This window comes from Balaenoptera borealis, assembly GCF_965194805.1.
Source record: "Balaenoptera borealis genome assembly, chromosome: 9".
NCBI lineage: Eukaryota > Metazoa > Chordata > Mammalia > Artiodactyla > Balaenopteridae > Balaenoptera > Balaenoptera borealis.
Window position 1 is genome coordinate 14781043 of NC_138873.1, and position 17845 is coordinate 14798887.

The following is a 17845-nucleotide window of genomic DNA, read 5'->3' on the forward strand; positions in this document are numbered from 1 at the left end:
TCCAAAGCAAGTCACAGAGCCAAGCCCGGAGTCATTGTGGAGTGGAGAAGGATTGGACAAGGGCATCAATACCAAGAGGCATGATTCACTAGTGGCCATCCATGGAACAGTCCACCCAGAGGGAGGAAAAACATCAGTCTTTGATGATAGTGATTTAACCTAGGAACAAAGGTATTCAATATGAAAACATGATGACTGGACATAGTAAGGGCTTAATAGTAATAATAATTTAATTACTATAATAATAACTAATATATATGTAGACAATTATGCTATACCAGACATTGGACTAAACATTTTATGTTATTATTTAACTTAACTCATAGCAACTGTAGAAGATTTGGTACCATTGTGAATCCTCATTTTACGGAGGAGAGAACCGATGCCCGAGTATGGAAGCAAACAGTAAAAGGTAGGGTTCAGATGAGAATCCAGTGCGCACAACTCCACACCCATGTTCTTAATCCCCATGTTATCAGACTTCTAAGCAAATGGTACAGAAGTCCCCACGATGGTGGCAGTAGCATGTCTTTTAAATATCACCTTTAACATTCACTTGAAGTCAATCGTCCTAACTCCCTAAGCAGTGAGTCCGGGTGAGCTCCTGTCTACACAAAGATCTCTGCTGAGCAGACACCTTTCCTTCTTGGCCACGCCCCTAGACTTCCGAGTCACCGGCTAATCTGCATACACGGATAAAGTTCCCACTCTCCTTCAGGACAGGGCACAGCCTGGCCAGGCCTCCACCTCCAGGGCCTGGCAATAGGCTCCTCCTCGGAGGCGGCAGAAGAACGCAGGAGGAATGACACTGGTTAGACCACCCAGCGCCCAGGGGAGCCACCTGACACTAGACCCGTAACCTCCTTTAGACCGTTTCTTCAGCTTTAAAGTGAGGCTAGTAACAGTGTCTGCCTCAGAGAGTTTAGGAGAAGATTAAATTAGATAAAGCTTACAAAGCAGTCTCTGGTGCATAAATAAATGGTTACTATTGGTGTTAAGATTAAGTGCTTTTCAGAACTTTTTTGCAACTCATCACATATGCTGAGAGGAGCGTCTAAGGGGCTCTATCATCTCTGCGGAGGACCTTCTAAGGAATATCAACGGAGACACGTAGACCGTATGTTAGCTTACTTATAAGAAACAATCAAAGAAAAGTTTTAAATAAGCTACTTGACTTAGCTGGGGGGAAAAAAAAAGAGCAATGTGATTCTCAAAAGTATGTGGGTCACGTCTCCCAAAGTCATATATTATATATCCTCTTGGTTTATATGTCAGCTCAACCTCTGTACTGAGGGTAATAAAAATTAAATTGCATCGGTGAAGAATCACATTGAAATGTGCTCTTTTTAATCTAGTATTTTACTTAATTTTATGTATTTTTGCTAAAAGAGGAAAAATTCAAAAACAAATACTGAGTTAAGAGTCCAATGTTTCAAGAGGCATAAACACTTTGTAGACGTTCTCCCCGTGTTTTACCAGCCTAGCTTTCCTCACAGTGCTGCAACCAGACACAACTAAACTCCCTTATATATGACAGGCCATTGTATTAAGTTTACAGAATGGAGGTACCTAGGGAAGTCTTTTAGGTTACTTACAAATTCTTCCAGTTAGTTGCTTTAAACGTTATCACAAGCAAAAGGAAAGCATGAAAGATATGACACTAAAATAATGCCAGCAAATTATCTTCACAATTCCAAATTGCTTGTAGATATCATTGCCCTATAAAAAGCAAAGTGTGTCTTAGAAAGCTTTTGGATAAAATGGGCAGCTCAAGTACCCATTAGAATGTCTCTTCTTCTAAAACATGAAAATTTCAGTCTTCCTAATAAAGTCTGTTGTGAGTATTTTCTCACTTATACTCACCTTGAACAAATAATGAAAGCAACAGAGACATTCTGGTACAGTAAGAAAAGCAAGAGCTGTACGTCAGCCAGAACTGAGTGCAAATTCCACATTCTTCTACTTGCTGGTTTAACGACCTTGGGTGAGCCCCTCTTAATCACTTTAACCCTCTTTCCCCTCATCTGTAAAAATGAGAATCACGGTTCCTCCTTTAAGGACTGTTGTGAGGATTATAGGAGTTGCTGTAGGTGAAAATCCTTGGCACACTGTCTGGCACAGAATAGGCATTTATTAAATGTTTATTTTTTCTGTCTTCTCAATAGACTTTTCTTTTTCAAACCAATTACCTTCAAACCTACACTGCATTAGAAAAAAGTCCTTATTGAAAGCCTCAATCATTGGCAAATGTAAGCTTTGACCTAAAAGCTCTACATTAAGGGATTAAATTCTTTACAAACCTTACCAGTGAAATTAACAATCACCTTCCAAACATGGGGCAGGTGAACTGTTCATACACTTCACGTTCAATATGCACTGTCACACTCTGAGAATAAATCATCAGATTTTACACCTACTTGCATAACCAGGAACTTAATTAAAGCCAACTAACATTTTTTAGGAGTACAACAGTTGATTCACAACTGCATTTGCCATCAAGACTGCCTTGTGAGCTTAATCCCTCCTCTACTAAAAATTATAAGGTACCAATCACTCTTTTGCTCTGTTTTCCCAGGTAAGTGTCAATCAGGTCATTAAGCACACAGAGCTATTACAATGTAACCATTTTCAAAAGGAGAAACTGCTGTCCCAAGAACGAGAACCCGCTCTCCTGATTCTCAGTCCACTGTACACTGTATCAGATTATTACATCTTTTCTGTGAGCAGCCTTAAATCCTTTTTGTTAATTCAGGGACAGGGGAGGGAACAGAGTAGAGTAGATATGATGGATTGGCACTCAATATCCATTTCTCCCTTCTTGTGGTGCAGTATTTTTCAAACTGCCAGTTGCCATCCATTAGTCATGAAGTCAACTTGGTGGGTCAAGACCAGCATTTCTTTCTTTTTTTTTTTTAATTAATTTATTTATTTATTTATTTATTTTTGGCTGTGTCCGGTCTTCGCTGCTGCTCATGGGCTTTTCTCTAGTTGCAGCAAGCGGAGGCTACTCTTCATTGCGGTGTTCAGGCTTCTCATTGTGGTGGCTTCTCGTTGCGGAGCACGGGCTCTAGGCACACCGGCTTCAGCAGTCGTGGCTTGCGGGCTCTAGAGCACAGGCTCAGTAGTTATGGTGCACGGGCTTTGTTGCTCTGTGGCATGTGGGATCTTCCCAGACCAGGGCTCGAACCCGTGTCCCCTGCATTGGAAGGCAGATTCTTACCTCTACACCACCAGGGAAGTCGCAAGACCAGCATTTCTTAACGGAGTGGAGTAGCCTAGATTAGCATAGAGTTGCACAGCATGGACTAGGATAGAAGCCATCAGGGGGCATCACATTGTCTTGTGAATCTTTTATTTCAGTTAGACATGAATGTGACTGCAGGTATGTGTCAGTCAAATGAATTTTACAGTAGGGTATGTCTTAAAGTTGGAAACACATTGTTCTGGTATGCTTTTCTGTACCTCTGACATTGGGAAGCTAAGTACTCTGTATCCTAGAATCCCTTGAGAAAAGATTCCAGGTATAATTTGTGTTTGGCCAGTCAGATGCCCAAGGGTGCAATTTGGAAGATGGCAGTGGTCACACCTCTACTGCCACAGCTATTTCTCTTAGCAAGCATGTCACAGACACTTTGCGTCTTCTGGGGCTTCATTAGCAGAGGGCCCACCATACGGTCATAAGGTCTCTGGGTACCAAGAGGCAAGACGCAAGGCATCCATTTCCTGGCCCAGATGGCAGCAGTGGCAGTGAGGTTCTGGAGCTAGCAGCAGTAGGGGAGCCACTCTGAAAACCTGAAAACGGTGGCTTCCAGAACTTGGTGATATCGATGAGATTCTGGATCCACTGGCTTCCTGGTTGCAGAGGTAGCAGCAGCTGTCTTGGTGGTTTAGTTCTGTGATGGGCCTCTGGAAATTGCTATGGAAAGTTCAACTTCAAGTCTGTTCCTTCAGCCTTCACATTATTCTACAATCCACTTAAGACCCTGTAATAAATCCCTTCTTGCTTAAGCTACTTGGAATACCATCTATTCCGTACCCTGTTGAAACTGATATGAAATGGAAAAAAAATAAAATATTTTTTGATATTCAACATTATACTGGAATCTAGTTATGAGTCTCTATAGAGAATTCTGGAAAGGAGCAGAAAAATCAAGTAATTTGTGAATTAGAGATATTTTCAGTTTTGTTTTGTTGTTTTGTGTTTTTCAGGTCTTATATCACCAAGTGATCAATAGTTGTTGATTGACTGATTATAAAAACCACATGTTGGAAAATACCTACATGGTACTTTCATAACTAGTTGCAAGGAGAATGAACGAATCGGTCTTAGGTCAGGCTTCCTGGAAAGACTCTGAGATGGGAATGTGGATGCAGGGAGTTTGTTGAATTGCACATTCAGAACAAAACCTGTAAGAAAATAAGAAAGCAGAACTGGGCAGAGGAAGCAGTTGTACTGTGATGCGATTACAACAAAGACCTTAGCTGATCTTATTGGGGGAGGGAGGAATTCTGAATCTGAGATGATCCTTCAGAGTGGTCCTGTATTGAGGGCAGAAGACCAGGTATTTGTAGTCCCTCATTGACCAGTCACTGGATTCAATGACTGGGAAGGGTCTGAGACCCAGGGTGAGGTATCCCTTCAGCCAAGGGCAAGTCCTTGCAAGGGACTCAGCTGTGGGTTGTCAGGAGCCGATAGCTCTGGGCAGCTGGAGAATGAGTGCTTCAGTCCTGAAGGGGGGACCTAGGTAGTGAACCACAGCACCTACTCAGAAGCCAGAGAAGTTTTATAATGTCCTGCAGCTTCCTCCATGTCTTGTAAATACGTTCAGTCCAGTCCATACAGGAAAACACGAAAGGTATGTTTTCAGTATATAAATGACTTTCAGCATGACTGTAACAATAAAATCTATTTTCCACTTAGCAATACATCCAGCTAAGCATGTTTTTCAAATAGAATTTGTGAGTCTGGAGCCAGAGAGCATGAGTGTAAGCTTTGTCTCCTATCTTCTGTTTCCAGATCAATGGTGGATATGATCACTCCACTTTTGTTTATGGGCCATTTCCACTTGGAGGAGTAGAATTTTTTTATGCCATCCTCTACCCTACTTTCTGCTAGGTCAAGAATTAATCACAAGGCAATTTTATGAAAAGGAAAACTCATGGGACCAGGATTCAGGGAACCTCCCTCTTTCTCTCTCTCTCTCCTTCTCTCTCCCTCTCATTTCCTAGGACTAACCATACCTGCCCCATTGTATAGATCAAAACAAAGTAGTGTACATGAAAATAGTGTGGTAAGAATTACAATACATCTGTAAGCTCTTTTTTTTAATTGAAGTATAGTTGATGTACAATGTTTCAGGTGTATAGCAAAGTGATTCAGATATATATATATATATTCTTTTTCAGATTCTTTTTCATTGTAGGTTATTACAAGATTTTGAATATAATTCCTTGTGCTACACAATCGGTTCTTTATCTATTTTATATATAGTAATGTGCATCTGTTAATCCCAAATTCCCAATTTATACCTCCCTCCGCCTTTCCCCTTTGCTAACTATGAGTTTGTTTTCTATGCCTGTGAGTCTATAAGCTCTTATCATTAACAGTCACCTGCCCACTTTAAAATTACTCATACAAATCATCATGCAGTAAGAACCAATCCAATCATCATACAGTTTATGTTTTGGGACATAAAGAGAGGAAGAGCCAGCCCCCTTCAATATTCAAACTCCATTCCATTGGCTGATTCACTCACACATTCAACAAATGCTCATTGAGCATCAACTATGGGCTAAACACTAGATGCACAGTGAACAAACCTGTAGGAGGCAACATGGCTGAAAGTGAACACTGTGGACCTAGAAAGAAGAGTAGCCCAGCTTTCAGTTCCAGCTTAGGTGGCTATAACCTTCACTTCTCTGAGTCTTGGTGTTTCTTTGCCCATGAAAAGGGATAGAACCATAAGGGATTGTTGTAAATAAGTGCTGGTAGAGTTACGAACAAGACACCATGGAAACCCATAGGTGGGTGATCTAACCCAGCCTCAGAATAGCAGGGAAAAACTCTTTGGTGAGGGTAACATCCAAACAGAGACCCTAAGAATAAGCAGGAATCAGTCAAGTGTGGGAAGAAAAGACACAGTCCAAAAGGTTAGCAGTTGCAAAGCCCTGGAGGGAAGAAAGCACTGGGGAGACTGCAAACATTGTTTTATAGGAAGTATGGCATCCATAGAGAAGAAGGGGAGGAAGACAGCCCCGTGTGCTGTGCCAGCAAGGCTGGCTGCTATCCAGAGAGCAGAGAGAACAATTGATGGGCAGAAAGCAAGGAGTCATGGGATCCTATTTGTATTTTTTTAAGTGATCACTCTGACTACAATGGAGAAGGGAGAGGACAGTCCCTCATGCCAGGAACATTAAAGCAGAGACTGAGTAAGTTAGAGATAATGGTGTGTAACCCACTGTGGTGTTAATGGTGTACAGTGGTGTTAATGGTGTATAATGGATAGATGAGGGAGAAGGCGGGCGGTGGAACAGACAGGATTTAATCACATTCCCTGAGCTCTTGTAACACCCATGTTCCAAGCTATGCACCTTATATACGTCAACTCACTGAATCATTACAAGGACTCTATGGGGAAAATACTCTTGTTATTCCTGTTATGGTCCTGAAGCACCACAGTGTTCAAAAAGGTTAATCAAGTAGCCCAAATCACTCACGAGAGCCTGTATTTGAACCCAAGTCTATTTTGCTCATACACTGTGTGTGCCTCCTCCACACCATACTGCTGCATAGATTGGTGTGCAGATCAGGACAAAGGTCTTATGTAGAGAGATGAAAGCTGGCATCATTACCACATAGATGATCATTAAAGCCATGAGAACAGGAGGAACTGATTAGCAATATTTACAGGCATTGAGTATTCCCTATGTTCCAGGATATTTTCTAAAAGCTTATCATTATTTAATCCTTACAGCAACCTTATAAGAGAGTGTGTTAGTTTCCTAGGGCTTCATTAACAAAGTTCCACAAACTGAGTGGCTTAAACAACAGAAATTTATCATCTCACAGTTCTGGAGGCCAGAAGTGTGACACCAAGGTATTGGCAGGATTGGTTCTTTCAGAGAGTTGTGAGAAACAAACTGTTCCATGCCTCTCCCAGCTTCTGGTGTTTTGCTGGCAACGTTTGGCATTCTTCAGCTTGTAGTTACATCACCCCAATCTCTGCCTTCACCTTCACAGGGTGTTTTACCTGTGTGTGTGTGTCTTTCTCTGTGTCCAAATTTCCCCTTTTTATAAGGACACCTAACATACTGGACTAAGGCCCACCCTAATCACCTCATCTTAACTTGATCATCTATCTGCAAAGACCCTATTTCCAAATGAGATCACATTCATAGGGTACTGAGAGTTAGGACTTTAATGTCTTGGGTTGGGGGGGGACACAATTCAACCCATAACGGGTAGATATTTTACATCTGTTTTACAGATGAGGAACCTGAGGCACAGGGAGATAAGTAACTTGCCTGAAGTCAACAGCTAATGCACTGGAGAGTGTATGAAGTATGGGAAAAAGGGACTAAGACAGACCCCAGTGGAACACTTAAAACATCCAAGAGACAGACATGAGACCCCACTTCTGTGACCACAGTAGATGGACCAGAAATGGGTGCCTGATCCAAAGAAAACCTATCTACAGGCTTGTCGCTGCTGGTCTGCAAGGTGACATGGTGTAAAAGTGCTGCTCACACTGAAGAGTGATTGATTAAGCCAACCAAGTTCTCCCTCCGGAAGCAAAACACAGAGAGACAGAGCAAGAGCAGTTAATGGTGGGAGCAGAAATGGGAGGTATAGAAAAGCCAGGAAGTGCTAGAAAACATAAAGAAGAGGAAGGCCAGAATAAGCAGAAGCAGATGCTAAAGGTGGAGAGAAGAGTGGAGAGCTGACAATGGTATCAGCAGAAGCAGTAGAAGCAGAGGGAGGGAGAAGTTGAATCATCACGGCATCCAAGGACACCAGCATTCATGGGATGGGTAAGAGAATCCAGCCATGGCAGCTGCACGGTACCCTGAAACTGGCACTCTAGTTCCTGGACTAACAACTTGTTCCAGTTTATGGGATGTGTGACTGATCTTCATTGGGTTCTGACTGTGAGGCCAAGATTCCCACCCACAATTATACCCACACTTATCCTTACACAAATCTCTCATTTCAATTTTGTGTCTGATAACCTTAAAATAATCTAACTCAAGCGCCCAGAGAGGCAGGAGAAAAAAGAGTTGAATGTCACAGTATGGGAGTATGGAAGAGAATGTTTCAAGAAGGAAATGGTCAATTGTATCAAATGTTACAGAAAGATCAAGTAAGACAAGCACTTTAAAAGGAACAGAGATTTGCTAACAAAAATGTGAGAGCTGGGTAAGTGGAGACAGAAGCCAGGTTGCCATGGATGATGGCATGAATGGGAGGTAAGACCAGAAAGACAGCAATACAAACCACACTTTCAAGTGGTTCTACTGTGAAGAGAGAGAAAAATAAGGCTCTAAGTTGTGGAGTAGAAGGAGTGATATTTTTTAAGATGAAAGAGATCTGAACATATTTAAAGGCTGATGGAAATAAGCCACTAATGAAGGCAAGGTTGAAGACAGCTGAGAGAAGAAAACAACTAATGACTAAAATGCTGAAGATGCAAGAGGCCAGGTAGACGGAATAATCCAAGACAGGAGGAGAGAAGGAGGCAAGAAAGGGCGGGCACACATATGAGGCTATGTTAGGATCAGGTATTAAAGGTGTTTCCTGTAATGGTTTCTATTTTCTGGGTGAAATAGACAATGAGATTATCTGCTGACAGTGAAGAAGGAAAAGACAAGGTAAGAGCCTCGAGGGAATGGAGAATATTTGCAACAGTCATTTTGGAGAATGGCAGTGAGATCTAACCAGGAAAACGGTGAAGGATTACCAACTAGTACAAAGGGCTCAAGTGAAATCAAAGGCCATGGATTTGGCATACCACTTAGCTGTGCTTTCATGTGATTTCCTCCAGTCTCAATCAGTGGGGCAGGAAAAGCAGCAAAAACATTGGTAGTTGGGATTAATTCCAAGTTGAGGACAGAAGGGCAAGGGAACAAGAAGTTTAAGGTGTTAGGAAGAGAACGACTGAGGAAATATGTCGGCTGGCTCCAGAGGGAATGAAGACTAGCAAGTCTAGTAGGGAGAAAATATGAGGACCAAGGGATCTCAAAGAACAGTTATTTGGGAGTAAGAGATAGAGTTCTGGGATAATAAGAGGCTATGGAGAATTTAAGATTTCAGAGGTGGAGAAGTTCTAGGTGATTAGAAGATCCTGAATTTGGCCATGTGTAATAGATGTGTGTTGTCTGTCCATCCAGCTTCTCTTTCTTTTGGGAACTTTCCCTCTGTTACTACATGTGGTTGTGGTTGAACAGATTATTCTGGAGCCTCACTCCATCCCACCCTCACTGCAGGGGTTGGCATGGGATGCAAGCCAGTGAGTTCATTCTTCTGGCTAGAGTGATTGGCTCAGGGGTATGTGACCAAGAAGAGATGATCAAACTATTCTGAGATTTCTTCCATGAATGTTAGAGGCAGAGAATCTCTCTTTCTCAGCTCAGTTCCTCACTTGTAAAGACTTTGTAACTGCTTATGACCATCTTTCTTGGCAACATAGAGAAACCATCTCCAGAAGGAGCAAGTGAGTCCAATATACAAAGACCAGCAAATCAAGCAGAGACAAAGATGAATAAAAGCAAAAAAGATCCAGAAAACAACGTTGAATCCCTGGACCTAGCCACGCTGAAGTTAGTCTACCCCTGAATCTTTCAACTGAGCATCCCAAAATCTCTTTGCTTAAGGTAGCCTACATTGGATTACTAGAAACTACAGTCTAGGAGTTAAGTGGCTGAAACAAAAGGAGGCAAAGGTATGAGAGCTGAAAGAACAAGAAACTAAAGATAAAATGTTGCATGGGTTTGCCTTATAGGCATGAAAGTCACCTAAGATGAAGGCAGTACTTGATGAGAGTGGAGAAGACACCTATGGACCATTTCAACGGTCTTACGTAGACAGGATGTTAGTGAATTAACTGCAGTAAGGACCGGAAGAAAGTTATATATTAGTTAGCGAGAGCCTCGAAAGAATGATGGTTCTTACACAAAGGTGAAGGAATAGCAGCATGGAAGCTGCAGAGGGGAAAGAGAAGCGTACAGACCCCACTTGCTGAGAAGAAGCTAAGTGGGGTGTGCAATAAAGTGGGTAAGATCGCTACTGTGTAAAGTGGGCAGAGCCTTCCCAGTCAAAGGTAACTGTGAAATGCTTCCCCAGTGAAAATTAGACTTCATTTTCTAAGTCCTAATTGTTACAATATCAATAATAAAGACATTCTTTAACAACTTTCAGCCCACAACCCCTTGACCTTGAATCACTCGCTGTTCATCTATAAGGTAAAGTAAAACTGGAAATGTAGACGGATCAAGTTAAAATTTTTTTCCTAATTGAGATATTCTACACATATATTCAAATGTCTCAGACAATGATCAGAATAACAACCTCAGCAGCAATTATTACTCAAGTGATTTGGTAGAAGAGTTAATGTTAAATATTTTAAAACTCTATTTAGAAAATCACATCACACTAATGCATTTTATTGGACAACATGAAATATACATGGATATTATAGAAGAACAAAATCTAACACAAAAATGTGAAGCTGGCCTGCCACCTCTGGAATGAAGGCCACAGAGGAAAAGCCGACAACCAACTGGCACTTCAACAAGAAGGGAAACGGCTTTATTAAAGGATTCTCAATTTGTCCAAATGACAAATAGTTAATGCACATATGGACATATATACATAGACAATTTATTTTTCTTATCCCATATAGTCTTTCCACCAGAAATTCCTAAGGATTATATTCAAACACTTTAAATATTTCTATATGTATTAAAGATGATTGTATCTATGCTTGAGTTATATTTTGGAAATATTATATAAATGCATATTTAGATAAATGGAATGTAATTTTGTGTAGTAAGGAGAAAGTACAGGACTAACCATTTTTAGTATGGACCATTTTTAATCTCTTATATGAATCTGGAAATACAATTAATGATAAGTCAAAATGGAAAAATAATATTATGACAGTGTATGTTTTTAAAGTGATGTTGTTAGAAAGCATCTTTGAAGAGTGTCAAAAATAAATGTACAAAGAAAATAAATGAAGTTCATCAAAGACTGTATTTGGAAAATGAAAACAGAGAGAATGCACAAAAACAATCTCCCCCACCCCTGGGCCCGCCCGCCCACCCCGACCCCATCAATGACGGTTTTCTGTGGCCTGGACGGAGCAGAGTCACTCAGCAGTTCTATCCCCCAGAGACCCGAAGAGCGAAGTCGCCTTCTCCACTCCAGGTGAACGTGGGTCCGGAGCAGCAGCCACTGCATCTTTGGAGCACGTGGAAGGATCTCCAGAGACCACAGACCTTCCCTTGGGAGAATACGTGGCTACCTCCCCTCCTGTTGCAGACCTCGTTCATGTCCTAAGTCAGGGCTGTGCAGTAGCAAAATGCACACGACAGAGAAAGCCAGGCAGAGACGACCCATCCCCCAGCGGAGACCCTTGGTCACTCTCCCTCTACGTCAGCTGTCATCCAAACTGTGTCAAACTCACCTCCTTTCTTCTAGAGTTTTCATTTTCTCTTAATGCTTGGGTGTAATCTATTTTTTCCTTCTCCTTTAATTAGACACTAATGCTCTTTTAAGGGACTATAAAATTTTTTTCTTATGGCATCAATAGAAATAAGACAATCACCCAAAAGAGAAACAGGTTTTTCTTGGGAAGTTAAGAATATGGTTTCCTGAAAAATATTTGTGAAATAGAAATTTAAAAGGAAGACAGAAAATGATAGAAATTCACTATAAAATCTCGAACCTGAAAAAGTATCCCTGCTGTCAGGATATTTGATATATTGGTGAATAAACTGTGTATGATTTCTTCATCTTACCAGTATTTCACGTTAAAGCTTTCATTTTTAAAGTACTGAGCTCGGCTCTGTTCAAACATTAATGATTACCACCAAATACGATCTGGTAGCAACATTTATTTAAAAGAGGACCATTTTACAGGACCTCAGATCTATGTATGTTTCATCCACATAACTAGGTGTATGGCTTTTTAAAGAAATCATGTGGGTTACACTCATAAATCTCAGTCACTTTTGGACTTCAATCCTTGATTGTACAGATGTTTTCCTTGCTTTGTGATGAAGGCAATTTCCACCAGAATCGCAGGAATTCAGGAGAAACAGTAGGACTGTGAAACAACAGAGAAGGTGCAGTCTTTGCTACTGAGCCGACCTGGTGTTCATTCTGATTCTGTCACTAACTAACTGCAATCATAGGTAGGTAACCAAGATCACCTCTCAAGCCCCAGAGAGGCTGTAAAGTAAAAACAGTAAAGTTTCTCCACATTATTATTATGAGAATTAAACTGGGTAGTAGAACTCCTGACTCACAATAGAAACCCCATAATTGTTAATTCCCTACCGTCATTTCCCATTCTAGATACACAATCTAGTGAAATTCATCTGGGTCCCAAAGTGCTAGCAAATAAAATAATAGGTGTTTTTAGTGCCAAACATCTACCTAAGGCTGGCACCTTTGAGATCCTTTTTTGCCCATGATCGATTCTTGCTCTATCATCAAAGTATACGATATTCACACACTGATCAAACTTCAAAGGTTTGGGGAATTTGTGAAATTGAGAACTCTGTCCTATCTCTCATCTCCCCCTCCCTCAAGAGATACAGTGTTCAATGAAGAAGTTGTAAGTGGCCCTGTGGGTGTCCATCTTGCCTTGTGGTCACATCTTTGAGGCAGGCACAGGTGACAAAGTGATGCTGGTGTGAATGGATCAGTCTTTCAAGACATTTGAAGATTTCATAGTCAGGAAGAGTGAGACTGGTCATGTTCAAGCCCAGCATCTGGGAAACCACCTCCCTGAAGTCCACCAGCTGCAATGTCAAACAGAACCGCAATGATTGAGAGAACAAAGTGCATCAACACTGCTAGACCAAATGCAACCCAAACATCTGTGGAAAACCCAGGTTTGCATAAGCTAGGCAAATTACTTACTCTCATTACTCTCTGATTAATTCTCTCATTTATGGAAAAAGGAGGAGAAGGAGAAGAGGAAGAGGAAGAAGAAGAAGGAGGAGGAGGAGGAGAAGAAGAAGAAGAAGAAGAAGGAAAAGAAGAAGAAGAAGAGGAAGAAGGAGGAGGATGGGGGAGGGGGAGGGGAGGGGGAGGAGGAGAAGGAGAAGAGGAAGAAGAAGGAGAAGAAGAGGAAGAAGAAGGAGGAGAAGAAGAAGGCTAGCCTGCTAAATTACCTCTAAAGTCCTTTCAGACACCAACCTTCAACAATTTCATAACCACTTTTCTGATGAGCCAATTAATATGGTATCGGCTACCAAATCAAGAAGCCCAGTTCAGCAACTATGAATGAGATTCTGGCCTTGGTAAGATTTCATTTTCCCACTTCCAGGGTGAATGACTAACCACACCTTTTTCCCAGGGCTGTTCTGAAATTTGGATCAAATGAAACGATGACTGTGTATGTGCTCTGCCTGCTAGGAAATGCTCTACAGTTGTTGGTGTGGTTGTGCCTCTTGTGTTATAAGCATTTATGCACTGGGCTGTTAACTGGGCAATGAACCTCTTAAACGAAAGGAAGATGTGACAGGGTGAGAGAGTGGCATGGACATATATACACTACCAAACGTAAAATAGATAGCTAGTGGGAAGCAGCCGCATAGCACAGGGAGATCAGCTCGGTGCTTTGTGACCACCTAGAGGGGTGGGATAGGGAGGGTGGGAGGGAGACACAAGAGGGAGGGGATATGGTGATATATGTATATGTATAGCTGATTCACTTGGTTATAAAGCAGAAACTAACACACCATTGTAAAGCAATTATACTCCAATAAAGATGTTTTAAAAAAATAAATTAAAAAAATTTAAAAATAACAACAACAACAAAAACCGAAAGGAAGAACAAATGGTAAAAAAAAAAAGTATGAGCTGACGAAAACGGAGGACTTCTAAGTGTTGACCAAATCACATCACACAGATTGCCACCTCACAACCCACAACACTGGACTCTCTGGGACAATTATTTGTCCATCACAAAAGGAAAAATGAGAGTTGTGGAGCTAGAGAAAATGGACAAAATGTGCCTTATACCCCTTCAAATTCTCATTGACTGGTTGCTGTGATTCTAGGCGAAAGCAGAAGCAGATCAACTAGAGGTGGCCGGACAACCCCTCTCCAGAGGTACCTTCCATTTTAGAAAAGGTGTGATCCAATCCGAAGGCAGATGTTTCCTCCGGGAGAAGTGCCTTCCAAACATCCTCACCGTGCGCTCATTCATGTACCAGCATCCTTCCTATGCTGAATCCAACTCGGGGAAACAGAACACTCTTTCCAGCCTAGTCTCCCTGATGAAAAAGTTTTCCCCAAACTTTTCCACCCTTTTGAATATGGCCAATGCTCTTAATTGATGAGAGGTTTCCTCTGAGACCACTCACTCTTAGAGTTTGGCCTTCCTCAACTCGGCCTGACACATGAGCCAAAGCAGAGGCAGCCAAAGAGAAAAAATATCCTCGGATGAGAGTCTACTCTGTGCCCTTCTGAGCTGCAGAAAGAGACTGAGATAAAAGCCAAAAGCAGGGGTCAGGCTGCCCAGGACATGTTTTTTTATGCCTGACCTCCTGATGGGCTCACCAGATAAAACTCCTCCTTGCAACCAGCGGGCGCATGAGTTCTGTTTTATGGTTTACATCTGGGCTTGGTCGGCCATCAGGTCTGGGTGCCACTGTTTGAGAATTGGGATTGTTTCCTGCAATTGATCTCTGCTGGAGATAAAATTTCCCTCCTGAGGCTGCGGCCCTGGATAACGTTAGAAGATCTGGGATAACGCAAACTTCAGAGGCAATCAGCAGATATAATAAAAACCTCTTCACAACCAGAACCTGGCTTTTCACAGGCTTTCCATGGCTTTGATAAGAATGTCTTTTTCTTTGCTACAGTTCGTGCCATGAAAATGTGAATTGTTTTTCTTAGTGGAGTAAATCACAATGGTACTTTTAATGCCAAAAAGACGGTAGAAGACAGACAGATACATTGGAATGATATAGAAAGCTTGATAAATTGGTTATGAAGAAATGTATGAATAATTATCAAGCTTTTGAATTGCCCCATCTTTCCTAAATATGAAGGTTTCACTGCCAGATTTCTACCCACCTGCTTTTCTCTCTTTTCTACTTCTTCCAGAGATTGTTTTAATGTCTTCATTTCACTGGTTACCCCTTCTAGCATGTTCCTGGCCCTCTCTTTACTCTCCCTAGCCCCATGCTCTGTCTTCTCCAATTCTGATTTGACAGACAGTAGCTTTTTCTCAGCTTTCTCCTTCATCTTTTCCAGTTTGTCTCTGGATTTATTTAGGTCTTCAATGGCTTTGGTCTGTTCCAAAGTTTTATTCTAAGCAGTCAAAGAAAATGCTGATAATTTCTTCTGCATTTATTTAGGAAAACTGTATAAACAAGACAAATCAGAAGTCAGTGGGGACTTCCTGGTGGCACAGTGGCTGCGAGTCCGCCTGCCAACGTAAGGGACACGGGTTAGATCCCTGGTCCGGGAAGATCCCACATGCCGCAGAGCAACTGGGCTCGTGTGCCACAGCTACTGAGCCTGCACTCTAGAGCCCTCGAGCCACAACTACTCAAGCCCGCACACCTAGAGCCCGTGCTCTGCAACAAGAGAGGCCACCGCAGTGAGAGGCCCGCCCACGCGCTGCAGAGAAGAGTGGCCCCCGCTCGCCACAACTAGAGAAAGCCCGCGTGCAGCAACAAAGACCCAACACAGCCAAAAATAATAAAATAAATAATAAAATTTTTTTTAAGTCAATGAAATTCATTTAACAACTCTTTTCATGAATAAAGAATGGAATCCAACCCAGTTATACAGACTCTGCTAAGCATATAGACTGGAGGAACATGTCTTAAAGCAGTTATAATTTATGAGCAAATATTAGAGTATCATTATGTGGAAGATTGATGAGATGAAATGGTAGACAGCACGATTCAGGGGTTAAATATTAAAACAAAGTCTGTGGTACTCACACATAGACTCTACCGAGCTCCACAGGTAAAGCAACTTGCACTTTTTACCCCTGCCAAAGGGTCATCCCTGGTATAAAAACATTAGAAAGAGCAAAATGTCTCCCCTTTTGGTGATTTACCACAAGGAAGCCCCACTTAAAATCTCCTTGGCAAGTCATCAGTGCTGTGAGGGAAATTAGCAGTTTTTCTGGAAAACTGTCTTCTGACTTTACCAGTGAGTATGGGAACTGGGAGGTAACCACAGCATCCGCTGCAGGCAGGAGGGAGGGGTGGTACCTCTCTCACAGAAGCTATCCCAGGATCTTAAAGCCAAAACAGAGCATCCTCAAGTATGAGGCACATTTTCTTTATTAGTTTAGTATTGAAAATTATACCAGATCTGCCGACAAAAAGAATCTGAGTCAAAGGAATGAAGCTCTGATACATACTATAGCATGGATGAACTGTGAAGACATCACTATAAGTGAAATAAGCCAGACACAAAAAGACAAATATTGTATAATTCCACTTCTGTGAGTTACCTGGCATAGGCTAATTCATAGAGCTAGAATGTGGAATAGAAGTTACCAGGAGCGGGCTTCCCTGGTGGCGCAGTGGTTGAGAATCTGCCTGCCAGTGCAGGGGACACGGGTTCGAGCCCTGGTCTGGGAAGATCCCACATGCCGCGGAGCAAATGGGCCCGTGAGCCACAATTACTGAGCCTGCGCGTCTGGAGCCTGTGCTCCACAGCAAGAGAGGCCGCGATAGTGAGAGGCCCGCGCACTGCGATGACGAGTGGCCCCTGCTTGCCACAACTAGAGAAAGCCCTCGCACAGAAACGAAGATCCAACACAGCCATAAATAAATAAATAAATAAATAAATAAATAAATAAATAAATAAATAAATAATAAAAATAAAATTAAAAAAAAAAAAAGAGAGAAGTTACCAGGAGCTGAGGGAATGGGGAGCTCTTGTTTAATGGGCACAGAGTTTCAGTTTAAGATGATGACAAAGTTCTGGAAATGGATAGCGGTGATGGTTGCACACCAGTGTGAATGTACTTAATGTCACTGAATTGTACATGTAAAAATGGTTAAAAATGGTAAAATTTTATGTTCTGTATATTTTACCACAATTTTTTAAAAAAAGAATTTGAGGTAGTTTTGCATAATTAGACACAAAATTTTTTAACTGACCATTCAAAATAAATATGAATGAGTTTCCACTTATCCACTGGATGACCATAACCAAAAAGATAGGCAGTAACAAGTGTTGGTGAAGAAGTGGGGAAATTGGAACCCTCCTATACTGCTGGCGAGAATGCAAAATGGTGTAACTGCTGTGAATAACAGTTGGCCAGTTTTCAAATTGTAAACATAGGGTTGACTTATGACCCAGCAATTCCACTCCAAGGTGCATATATCCAAGAGAACTAAAAACTTACGTCCGCACAAAACCTTCACAAGCATGTTCGTAGCAGCACTATTCATAATCACCAAAAAGTGAAAACAGCCTAAATATCCATCAATGGACGAGTAGATTAAAGAGTTGTACTATATCCATGCAGTAGAGTATGACTCAGCAATAAAAAGGAACGTAGTACTGATACGTGTTACAACATGGGTGAACCTTGAAAACACTGTGTTAGGGGAAGTAACGCAGTCACAAAAGACC

At 41.6% G+C, this 17845-nt stretch overlaps 1 protein-coding gene across 1 annotated transcript in view; it reads right to left on the minus strand.

Annotated features, from left to right (window-relative positions):
* Positions 1-10603: 10603 nt before the first annotated feature.
* Positions 10604-17845, minus strand: part of CCDC170 (coiled-coil domain containing 170) — a gene marked incomplete at its 5' end in the record, with an annotated part of 97257 nt that continues 90015 nt past the window's right edge. Inside the window, 1 exon segment of the mRNA XM_082406066.1 lies at positions 10604-13026. Within this exon segment, the coding sequence (XP_082262192.1) occupies positions 12826-13026 (201 nt within the window). The 3' untranslated portion in view covers positions 10604-12825.